The sequence below is a fragment of the Rousettus aegyptiacus genome, unplaced genomic scaffold (genome assembly GCF_014176215.1).
Source record: "Rousettus aegyptiacus isolate mRouAeg1 unplaced genomic scaffold, mRouAeg1.p scaffold_m13_p_10, whole genome shotgun sequence".
NCBI lineage: Eukaryota > Metazoa > Chordata > Mammalia > Chiroptera > Pteropodidae > Rousettus > Rousettus aegyptiacus.
This window is the reverse complement of record NW_023416285.1, coordinates 43,886,506-43,898,775: the sequence shown is the minus strand read 5'-3', so window position 1 is coordinate 43,898,775 and position 12,270 is coordinate 43,886,506. Positions and strand designations below refer to the sequence as shown.

The window sequence follows — 12,270 nt, the reverse complement described above, 5'->3', positions numbered from 1 at the left end:
ATGAATAAGTATACAGTAATAGCAAACACATCTCCATTATGTGTAGGTACTCTGTTAGATGCTTTATAAATATTAACTTATGCCATCTTCACAGCAATTCAGTGAGGAAGGTTCTATTACTATCATCCATTTTTGAGGTGTAAGGAAAGAGAGGCACAGTTATCACTACTTGCTCAAGGTCATGTATGGGGTTAGAAGTAAGCTAAAATTTGAATCTAGTTCCAGAGTCTGTCCTCAATAAGTATGCTATTTTTCCATGTTAACATATGATCTCTCTTACACAGAGAGAGAGTAGGGAAACCATGAGAAAATGATGTTGCAGTACACAAAGGAAAAAAGAATGATAAATAGTCAAATGCTGAAGAAAAGTTGAGACAAGAATAAAATTATTCACAGTGGCCAAGACATGGAAGCAACCGAAGTGTCTTACGATAGATGATTGGCTAAAGAAGCTGTGGTACATATATACAATGGAATATTCCTCAGCCATAAGAAGAGATGAAATTCTGCCATTTGTGACCACATGGATGGACCTTGAGATAATCATGCTAAGCGAAATAAGCCAGACAGAAGTTGAAAATCACATGATATCACTTACATGTGAGATATAAACCTAAAAGCAACAAATGAACAGGAGAAACAAACAGAGACTCTTGGACATGGGCTATAGACTAGTGGTTACCAGACGGTAGGGAGTGAGGGGAGGGAGGATGTAGATTGGGTAAAGGTGGTCAAATATGAGGTGACAGAAAGAAATCTAACTATGGGAGGTGAACACACAGTGTAAATATATATATGCCTTATTGTTAAAGTGTACAGCTGAAATGTACTGGATTTTGTTAACCAATGTCACCATAAAAATGAATGAATGAATGAATGAATGAATAGATAAATAATGATAAACGGTTAAATGCTGAAGAAAAGTTGAGACAAGAATAATCAGTGTACACTGGATTTGATGAGTAGGTGATCTTTCTCCTCTCTTTCTCTATATTTTTCCATAGAACTTGTCACCATCTGACACAGTATATGTCTTCTTGGTTATCTGCTTATTGTCTGTTCACTTGTGTTAAAATGTGTTTAATGAAGGCAGAGACTTTCTTTTATTCACTGTTGTATCCTTAGCACTTAAAGTAGTGCCCGGCGCACACTCAATAAATGTTTTTTGAATGAATGATTATAAAGTGCTAAAATATGTCCATATACCATTGCTATTAAAATTTAAAAAATAATTGCTAAGATTTGACCTTTATAATGAATAATTTTTGCATATATAAGCTAAGTTATTGCAATAGCATATTATTAAATAGTAGAGAAGGCATCTAGGATTAATAGTTCATGTACATTTAAAGAATATCTCGTGTTGCAAAATAGTTATTTAAAATAACTACTTGAATATACTGCATTATTAATATGGTGATGATGATGATGATACTGATGGAGGCAGCAGCAGCAAACTTATTGAGTGCTATGTAGTAGGCATTGCTGAATATTTCACATGTGTTAACTCATATAATCCTCACAACAATCCCATCAGGTCAGTATCATTATTATCTCTATTTTATAGATGAAGAAACAGAAAGGTTGAGTCACCTGCCTAAGCACACACAGCAAGTAAGTGAAAGATAATGACAGGGACATCCTCAAATGTTAATTTCACTTATCTTCACAATTATCCTCATTCATGTATTCTTCTAACAAAAATTTAAAAGGTTACCTTAAAATAAAAATCTAAAGTAGAAAGATTAAGTATCTTACCCTAGGTTACACAATCTAGCTAGTTATGATAAATCAAGTCTTTTATAGGCCACTTTATTAAAAATCAATTAGTGACCACATTTGAAAAAAATACTTACTGCTAGTGTAGAGGAGTTTTGCTAGGGTCATTTCTAGTACAGCCCCACGGCTTCCTTCACCAATCATGTGCAACTAGAGTTTTTTACAAAAAAAAAAAGGGGGAGGAAAGTAAATCTGCATATAATGCTTATATAGAACATGCATATATTTATATGAAAAGCAGTAGTCTTTATAACTTAAGTATTTTGGATATCGCAACTAGAGTATATATGTATTATTTTACTGGTATTTTAAGGTAATGAGGTTTGGGGGCGACATCTTGACACATATGGAATTCATTAAGTCCTGTTACAAAATTGAATATACATACAAATATATTTTCTATTCAAGAAACACTTGATACAAAACTAAATTGAATATTATCAAGCATAAAATGTTTCATCTGTATCTTCTATGCATTAAAATATATCATTTATTCTCGTAAAAGTACTAAGCAGATCCACATAATAATAAATGTTAGTATAATAAAAATGTTGATAAGTTATAAAAGCAGTAACCTACCTCATCCACAACAACCAGACCCAGGCTACTAATTCTTCCAGTTTCAATCAAGGAGTTGACCAGACCATGTCCTTTTTCAATAGTAGCAATATATAGTGATTTCTTTTCCCTTCTTTTAATTGGAGGAAATTTTCCTTTGCTTCCGGCATATTCTTCAACAAAGAAACCCAATTCTATACCAAAACTTGACAAACCTGAAATCTAGAATATTAGTTAAAATAAACAAACAAAAAAACCCAGGTAAATAAGAACTCTAATTATTAAAGTACACACAGAGCTTTAAAAAATCTAAAATTGTGTTTAATATCAATCAAGGGGAATATGGTCACAGATAAGACATATATAACTAAGAAATGTCATACTTAATGTGTTGCTCTTTACAAAATGAACTTTTAAACTAGATAGTATATGAGAAAATAAATTTCAACGGTCTCCTCTAATATAAAAAGATCAGTATAACTCATTTATTTTGATGATGTAATTCAAAGCAAGCTAAAATCAGTAGACATTAATAACAGAGTTTAATCCACTAGTTTAGAAAAATAATTCTTTCTGCAAAAAATGATTAGTATCAGAAGAGATTTTCAGTTAAGTGCTCCATACTGCTTTTGCACATTCTAAAAATGTTAATTCTTCATCATTATTAGAGGTACCTCTTCTCAGTCAATAAAAAGTTGTATTTATGCTACTTTTCATATCTTAATGCCAAAATAACATTAGCAAATATCACTTGTTAAAAAAAAAAACATACCTTTTCTTGGACAATTGCCACATATGGTAGGATCATTAAAACATCTTTGCGCCGGCAAAGTAGTTCTTGTAGCATTAAAATCTCAGCTACCAGGGTCTTTCCACCACTTGTTGGCAAGGAATATATTAAATTTTTTCTTTCTTGCACAGAATTCAGTGTTAAACAAGTATGTTGCCATTCTGTGGAATTAAAAAAACGACAAGCATTATTTTCCCCTCTATAATTTCAATCTCAAATCAAGTTTTCTATGAAGGAAAAATCAAATCTCACCCTGTGTAGTTATCTTCTTATAATGATAAATGTAATCACATATCAATATTAAATGTCAAAAATCCCCAATGTGTGATGTGCACAACCAATGAAGAGTCTAATTCTAACTCAGATCTGTTCAGCGGGGTGGGCAACTAGCACACCTACTTGCCAGTTGCAGACTTAGGTTTAAGATCCCAAAAGGGCAGGCAGTGCCTGCTGGACAAGAGGCATCATCTGGGTCAACAGAGGAGCTACAGGACAGCACAAAGATCTGTGTGAATTTTAAGGCCTTCCTCTTACACTCTGCAAGGAGATTGTGAAGCTTTGCTTTCTCATTCCTCAAAACACTATCTTACAGAAAAATAGGGGAGAAGGGAAAAAACATATGAGATTTTTTACAAACCAAGAAAGACTATTCAACTAGCTTTCATAGGGGAGCTGAATTTTTAATGGACTTAATACCATATTAAACTGATTGATAGTTTAAACCATAAAAAACTAGGATTATTAACTGGCATATCTAGGGTTTCCACAGTTTAGCAAGATGGAATTCATGAATGGCATCACATCCGATCCAAAACATGGCATAAAAACTAGTATAACTACTTGAAGAATAATTTCACAACCTGGATCACCAGAAGTCTGTGAAACATGCACCAGTATTTTATCACTAGAAAAATGGGCGAAAGATGTGGCAAGATATATCACTGCAGGGAGAAATGCAATAGCTAATAACACATGAAAAGATGCTTAACTGTTACCTATGGGTTGGCAAAACAAATAAAATAATTAGGAAAAAAAAAAAAGGTCTACACATGTAAAATCCAGAGCTGACAAGAGTAGAGACAAATAGGCATTCCCTGTGTATGGTTTATGAGAGCATAAACTGCTATAATTTTTTGGGGAAGCATTCTAGAAGTATCAAAAATAAAATTGCACATTATCTTTGATCTACACATTGAAATAAAAGCAAAGACACAGAAAGATTATGTGCAAGATGTTCATCATGGCATTGTTTATATATAACAAAGAGCCATCGGGGGGATAAAGGTTGAATACATTTTTGCACAGTCATATGATGTAATTCTCTGCAGCTTGAAAATGAAGGAGTAGATTTATGCTCAATACAGTTAAATGAAAAAAGCAGATTATAAATGTGTGTTGGATAGTATAAACCCAGTTTTAGAAAACAATATATGCATAGAAAAGTTGGGCTCGAATATTTTGCATGTTTTCGCAAAAAATTAAAAAATGATTAACAGGATATATTACAAAGGTATTAAAATTGTTATACATGAATGACAGTTACAAGTGACTTATTGTGCTTTTTTGGTGAGTCTCAAATTTTTGTAAATAACTATGTAGTTTTTTAAAAAAATATTTCAGAAAAAAGATCTTAAAAATGTCAAAAATACTTAAATCCTTAAATTTAATATTTAAATATTTAAAAATACTCCAGACTGGTATCACCTATTAGTTATCAAACTGCAGATATTTATGTAAAAATACCTGGCCTTATGTACATTTTATCTAACTCAGATTTTTAAAGTATAAAATGACTAAAATAACAAATATTTAAAAATATCGTTTATCGTCAAACATTAAAAAAAGCAAATTAACTTAGTTCTCATTATTTAAATAAAACACATTAAATATTTAATTCTACTATAGCAAAGCAAAAATAACAGTATAAAGTTGAGGTTCTCTAGCTTAGTGGTTTTCAAACCTTTGGCACATCGGAATTCCCTAGAGGGCTTGTGAAAGCAGATTGCTAGTCCCCCCCGCCGTCCCCAGAGGTTCTGATTCAGTAGGTTGGGGTGGGGCCTGAGGATGCACATTTCAACAAGTGTTCAGGTGATGCTGATGCTGGGGTCCAAAAACTGCACTTTGAAAGTCATGCTTTAATTCAATGAAGAATAGCACACATAATTGTTTTAAAATTGTTCATGTCATTAAGCAAGATTTACAAAAAGATTTAGAAAATTGTTATTTACCAAAGTTCATACTTCAAAGCTACTAATATAAAGTCTAATTTAGTATGTCCTTGACATATAACTTGCAAGAAAACTATTATTATCATCATCATCATCATCACCATCATCATCATCATCATTCCTTTTTAAGAGATCGGGAACTAAGGCTCAGATTGCTAAACTTGTGTTTAAGTGACGGGGCCAGAATTCATACCTCAGCTGACAACCCCAGCAGTTGAGAACCTACCAGAGAGCACCAGGCACAGAGCTAGTTACATAATAAAAAGATGAGTTAGAGCCCTCTCCTCAGGATATTCATTCTGGTAGGAGATGCAGATTAAAATAAAAACAAGATGCTAGGAGAAAAGCAAAGGGCAGGAGGTTAACATCTACTTCAAGAGCAATATACACCATTAGCTCTTAAACTACAAACCTCACAATTTAGAACATATTAGACACTTGTCTTGTCTTAGACTGTTTCCTGTAGTTCTACTTCTCCAATCTGTCTTCTCCGAGATGAGAACCCATATTTTCATATGGTTCCTAAGATACTAAGAAAAGTTTCAGAAATACTTATGAAATGATTGATATGCTCATCTTCAGCAACTGTCCATTTTTGTCTAAAATGACACATATTTGAAATATATGCAAGAAACCAGGATTTTTGAAAAACATCACATGATACATTATCAGTATTCTTTGCACTTAAATCTTCAGCTACCTTTAAAGATATTTATTTAGTGGTATTACTAATACTGACTTCTTTCACTCAGGTCATCTCAGTAGTCAAAAGAATTTCAACAACTAAGTTTTGGTAGAAAAGAAAGCCAGCCAGCTAAGGAAACACCAACTAAAAAACTGAGTAGCAGCTAAACAATCAGAGAAAAAACCAGGAGTGGAATGTCAAGAAGTCAAGAAACAAGTGTTTCAAAAGGGGTCTGGTCAATTGTGTCAGGTAAGCTATTAAGAAGTCATGTAAGAACTAAAAGTATCATTGGGTTTACACACCTGGGTCATTTTATCTTAAGTGAGAGTGGGTTGGAAATTATCTGAGGTTGAATGAAGACAGGGAGACACCAGGATAACTGGTTTGAGAATTGTGACCACAAAGGGAAGGAAAGAGGTTCAGTATTAGCAGGACAGGGATAGGTTGAAAGAGAGCTGACATTTTAAGATGAGCTATATGACAATGTAAGTGTCTGCTTCCTATAGATTTGCACTAATACTATGGTAATGATGGCAATTTTTTTCCCTTTCCAGCAAAAAGCATTACCATATAATTTTTCAATTCCCTTGAACTGAACATAAAGGTCTCTCACTTTACTGGGTAATGAATAAAAAGGTCCAAGGTCATCTGATGATGACTCAATTGTTTTCTTAGCAACATTAATTTCTTCAGATAGGCGAGATTCTTTGAGCTGTTTAGTCCTAGAAAACATTGGTGTTTGGGCCTTGGCATTTCCAGTCATGGCACTTTTTAGATGATCTTTAAGACTTTTCCTCCTATTCACGTCTGAACTGGTTTTGCCATTAGAAAAGGCGTCGATTTGCTGGGGTTGCTCTACATTATTATTGGGCAATTCCTCATTCACAGTCTTATGAGAGGTGGAGTCGCAATCCCTCTCTTTACTAGACTGATCCCCAAAATCATTTGAAGAGTTCTGCAAATTTCCAAAGTATAAAACCTGTGAAGAAGGCAATTCATACAACAGATCAGCTCCAAGTTCAATAGAGACATCTTCATGACCACTCTGGTTCTTTGTGTGCTCCTCCATTTTTAATTCAGTAAAGCTGCCTACAGTGGTAATGTTAATTTTGTTATGTTTGATGCTTTCTGAACAAAGATCTTCAGTGGCAAGGTCTGTATCATGTTTCCTATTTTCAGGAAGTTGCACGTATTTTTGTTCCAGGTCATCAACTTGAGCTAAGAAAGAGTTTTCAGAATAGCTATCATAGTCACCAAACATGTCCTCTTCACTATCATCATTCTGGAAAGAAAGCAAAAATATTTATGGTCAATTTTAGCTTTATTAAGAATAAAAGTTTCAGCCTAGGATTGTGCCAGGTATATAATTAAATGGCCACACACAGCTCATAGACCTAAATGTAAATCACCCTGTGATATTATCATCCCCATTTTACAGATGAAGAAATGGAGGGCCAGGGAGGGTAGGCGACTTGCTTATCCTGCACTCCTAGCATATGGTGATGCTGGGAACCTAATTCTTAAGCCAGTGCTAAATTCTTAAAGAGGTAGCTGGACTTACAGACATCTATTGGGATGTCACCTCACTGAAAGTTCTGATAACTGCACTATCCTTCCCTACCTAGACTCCAATCTACAGGGTGTGGCCAGTAACAAAATTATGCTTGTACTACTGGGCACTAAGACGATTCTGTCCCTAGGAATTTGAAATTGAGAGGGAGAGTTTTAGGGTGGTCTACTAAACAGAAGGGATGTACATTTGGATATAATAATATAGTGCAGTGACTAAAAATACAGGAATTGGAATCATAAGTGTAGTTTCTTAACTTCTCAGGGCCTAATTCCTACTGTAAAATCTAGATAATGTAAATAGCTTAAAGCACTCAGCACATATACATGTGCAACCAATAGATTTTATCAGTACAGCAGTAACCTCGAAGTCTGACTTTGCCTCTCAGTCATCCCACTTACTTGCTGTGTGTGTATCTTTTCCGTCTCGGGGGTCTACGTTTCATTATATAAAAACGAGAATAACAAGACAATACTTTACAAGTGATAATTAACAGCAATAACAATGCCAAGGTAAGCACACTAAGACTAGTAGATAATTGGTCAAACGTTTGCACCCGAGAAGGGAAATGCCAAAATTTTGTGGTTTCAAGTTGCGAGCCTTCTGTAACTGGCCTCCCACTCCTACTCTTTCAGTGGGTATGCGCAGTAGGAGGCTTGGGTTGTATCATCGCCCCAAACGCGGGAAATGGGATGAGGAACTCGGGGGACTTCGAGAGCTGATCTGGCTGTACCTCAAGAGGTTGCACGCCCACAGTTTTCCGCCGCCGACTCCCAGCCTTCTCCTCCTCCTCCTTCTCCTCATTGCTGGGCTTGAGCTCGGCCGCAGTGGGGGTGGCAAAAGTGGTCTCTAGGCTAGGACGGTTCCTTTTGCGGACAGACACACGCCGGCGGATGCGCGAACCACATTCATCCATGGAAGGGGCCTAGGGCCCTTCCCCAAACTTCGTCCAAACCCCAGTGAATGGAAGACAAGGCGCGCCGGTAGCAAAACAAGTAATGCTTGCACACCCCTACAGCCACCCTTGGGAAAGACCAAGAATTAATAGTCCTCAGAGCGGAAGCGGAGGCACAGGCAAGGGCGCCCGCTTTCTCATTCAATCAGAATGTCGCGCGTTTGCGACGCGGTGAGCGCGAGAACGTAAAGGTGCTGCGCAGGCGCGCTGAAAATCCCGCCCACTCCCCCTCTCCGCCACCGGCCCTAGGCTTTGCTAGCGGAACCTTTACGTGGAGGACTCGGGGTAACAGGGGAAGAACACCGGAAAAGACTGTGAGGACGATTTATGAAGAGGAAAGAAGGAGGAGGAACGAAGAACCATGGCTGCAGTGGTTGATGTTTGCAGTGGTCTAGGGAGAAGAAAGTTGATCCACTTTGTAACGGCTGCTGTCTGCCTCCCAAATCCCGGAACTCGGGCGGGTAAAGTCTCCATATCCTATGTTCCCTTGTAGCATTGCAGCTGTTGCCTTAGTCTTAAGGTCGGTAGAGTCGCCACTGTTAGCTAAACGGCGCGGGTTTCTTGGCGATTTAAGACTTTATCCAAGAGAGGGGGGAATCTGTAATGGCCCATGACTAGAATTTTAAAACTGAAGGGGACGTGAGATGTTTTCCAGCACACTTAAAAAAAAAAAAAAAAGTCTATGGCCATGCTACCCTGAAAATGCCCGATCCACTCTGATCGCGGAAGCTAAGCAGTGTCGAGCCTGGTTAGTACTTGGATGGGAGACCACCTAGAAAGACCAGGTGCTATAGGCTTTAAAAATAATAATAATAAAATAAAAGATTGTAAGCTGACAAGATCCTTACACTCTTTGAGGTCAACCAAGGGTTGCTGCATCTGAAAAAAAAAAAAAACTAAACTAAAAACAAAACTAATGGGTGATTATCAAAAAAGAGGCAGGGGGGGACTTGCCTAAGGTCTCCAGGTGAACTTAGTATCCAGCAACAAATTACAGATGTCTGAGGTCCCAGATCAGGGTGAAATTGTGACATAGGCCCTCAAATATCATTTCTGTACATTTATCTCGTGCACTTCTGTCAATACTCTCTGTAAGGGGTCTGTTACTCATTTTCCCTTTCGTGCAGTGCCTTTCCGTTGCTTCTCCCCTAAGTATTCACATTAAAAATCTGTCTCTAAACCTGGAGTTAAGGGAAAATTAATTTTCGGAATAGAGAAGGTGAGAGGTTCTATGGGTGGCGAAAGGGTATATATGCCCCTTTTCCAAAGCCCCCAAAGGCCCATCCATAGTGTCTTTGTGTTAATCGAAAGGTTTTTATCCAGTCATTGTATGATGAATATAAAACCTGTCATTTATATTGTGTCCCTTGATTCATCTTGTCTCCATAAAAAAAAAAAAAAACACTTTATTTAGCTACTCACTTAACAAAAAGAATTGGTATGTTGTTTAATTGCAGTGCTGTGGAGAAGTTGTTCACAATATAAACAGGTTGCCAGCAATGAAGACCTGGTAAGATTTTCTTTCTTTTTATAAGACATTTGCAGATATGACCAAATTCTTATATTTAGCTATTTGAATAGAATTCAGCTGGAAGACAGAACAGTAATCAGTAGTCTGAGTGTGAAATTGTAATTCATTGAGGAGTAGTCACTTGAGTTTTGGAGAGAATTCCTAGATTCCTACCAAGAAGCATGGCTTCTGTAATGCTATATTTCTCTTCCTAGATCTTAAATTTAAGGATATGTGCTTTAGGAAGTAGACAAGGGAGTTTTGGTGGATGAAATAATTGCAGATAATCCAACAAAGGGATTGTACAAAAAGCTTACCTACAGATTGCAGATTGGCTCTCTTCCCCATTTCAAATTCAATTCTATCTTTGTCCCATTTATCATGGGGAGGGGGGAGGTGTCTTAATAAATAAGGGATCGAAATTAATGTTTTATACTAGGATATTGAATACACTTTCTTTTAACCTGTAGATATATTTTTATGGGTTTTAAGTACTAGCATTGGACTTGGGCAGTATGTTTTCTTGCTATATTGTAAAGATAATTTGACACTAATCAGACCATACAAAGCACTTAGTAATGTGTAGGGAAGGAATATAGTCAATTAATACATGAGAGCTGAAAATAAATTGGATTAAGAAAATTTGAGGGGTTGGGAAAAAACAAAAGAACAACTCTAGTTCCTTTGAGCATCTGTGTTGGTCTAATTTACACCATAGTTCAAGAGAGTAAAGGAAATTACTAGAGCTCCTTTTTAGGTCATGAGCCACATGGAGACTCTAATGAAAGCTATGGACTCTTTCAGAAAAAGGCACACTGTCCCACTCATTTCTAATATTACATACAACTACAGAGGTTCAAGGACTTCAAAGCCATTTCTAAATTAAGAATCTCTAAACTAGAGATACCTATACTGATTGTAGGAGGGAGGCTTGTGACAGAAACATTAAAGGCAGTAGTGAAGAAAGAAAAAAAAAGGCTTCCACAAACTTTAAGCAGTCTGGGGGCCACAAAATTGTAGTCAAAGGACCTTACATTTACAGTGAGCCATGGGGACATTGTCTTTTTATAACAGAAAAATAGTGATTAAACAGAAATATGGGAATTGATTTAGAGATTCTAATTTAAGCATTGCATATGATAGCCATTGTGCTGTAAGTTTTCTTAATTTAAAGCTAAGAATTTTTAGTCACGTAAAATCTGGGCAAAAACATTTGAATAATCACTTATAGACTTGAAATTTTTCTCCCATAAATATTTTTTTCTCCAAAGATTACATTTTATCCCAGAATCCTCATGACAGTTCCTTCTTAGTCAAAGTAAAATAAAGAACTTTTACAAAATATGGACAAGCACACTGAAATTTTTACAACAGTGAATTTTTTTCAGAAGTATTTTTCTTTTATAAGCTAAGCTGTTGTTGATTCCTTTTCACAGTAAGGTACAACTGATCCTTTTGATAGATTTAAATGTAACCTTAAGACTTAAATTTTTTTTTTAATTCAAAATTAACACATTAAACTATATTACCTGATTTCTCCCCCTTTATTCTAGCCTGTTCCAATGGAAAACCCTTATAAGGAGCCTCTTAAAAAATGTGTCTTGTGTGGAAAACGTGTAGATTATAAGAATGTGCAGGTAATATCTGGTTTTACTTTACTATGATACTTTTTAGGTTCTTTGTATTAGTCCTAACTAAAGAGAATCAAGTCACTTTTATAACAGGCTTTGTGTAGGGGTAGCTGTTTTAGCAACTTTGTAATTTCAAATCTGGTTATATTTCTATTTATAAGGCATTTCTTTTGTGTTCTAATAACTCCTTGGCTCTTCTCATTTACTATTATTTCAGCTTATTATTTCTTCCTGTTTTCTTTCTCTGTCCCAGTGTCTTAACAAAAGCTCACTATAGTGGTGGTTCTCAGTTAGAATTGAGTTGGAAAAAGCTCTGGTGAAGTTGATCTCTGTACCTCATCACGAATATTACTGCTTCAAACATAATTTTATCTCTTATCCAGCAACTCAGCAAATGAAGTGGCAAATCTGGGGTAGAGAATGATGTTGGAGTTGAGTACACTGACAATAATATAAAGTGATAGTTGCCTGAGAGGGAAAAAAGCCAAGAAATCTTAAAATGCAACATATTAGGAGGATTATGCAGAGCCACGAATGCTGCCTGGCACCTGGAAGGCGCTAAAG

The 12,270-nt window shown here is 36.1% G+C and overlaps 2 protein-coding genes and 1 pseudogene across 10 annotated transcripts in view; 2 read left to right on the top strand and 1 right to left on the bottom strand.

The window, feature by feature from the left end:
• Nucleotides 1-8,701, bottom strand: part of HELQ (helicase, POLQ like) — a 51,245-nt gene extending 42,544 nt beyond the window's left edge. For 2 of the 5 annotated variants that reach the window (XM_016156174.2, XM_036227775.1), the window contains exons 1-5: nt 8,344-8,701; nt 6,608-7,322; nt 3,110-3,288; nt 2,359-2,559; nt 1,857-1,929 (exon numbers count right to left, since the gene is read on the bottom strand). In XM_016156174.2, coding sequence (XP_016011660.2) covers nt 1,857-1,929; nt 2,359-2,559; nt 3,110-3,288; nt 6,608-7,322; nt 8,344-8,526 — 1,351 coding nt within the window. In that variant the 5' untranslated portion in view covers nt 8,527-8,701. Of the gene's footprint in view, nt 1-1,856; nt 1,930-2,358; nt 2,560-3,109; nt 3,289-6,607; nt 7,323-8,343 lie in introns of those variants that run through there. The other 3 variants (XM_036227776.1, XM_036227777.1, XM_036227778.1) reach the window with 3 other exon arrangements.
• The window catches only part of MRPS18C (mitochondrial ribosomal protein S18C), a 66,513-nt gene that overhangs the window by 52,701 nt on the left and 1,542 nt on the right, over nt 1-12,270 (top strand). For 2 of the 5 annotated variants that reach the window (XM_016156180.2, XM_016156179.2), the window contains exons 1-3: nt 8,801-9,026; nt 10,023-10,075; nt 11,629-11,712. In XM_016156180.2, the coding sequence (XP_016011666.2) occupies nt 8,927-9,026; nt 10,023-10,075; nt 11,629-11,712 (237 nt within the window). In that variant the 5' untranslated portion in view covers nt 8,801-8,926. Of the gene's footprint in view, nt 1-6,107; nt 6,290-8,800; nt 9,027-10,022; nt 10,076-11,628; nt 11,713-12,270 lie in introns of those variants that run through there. The other 3 variants (XM_036227781.1, XM_036227782.1, XM_036227783.1) reach the window with 2 other exon arrangements.
• Nucleotides 9,244-9,362, top strand: LOC118609047 (annotated as a pseudogene).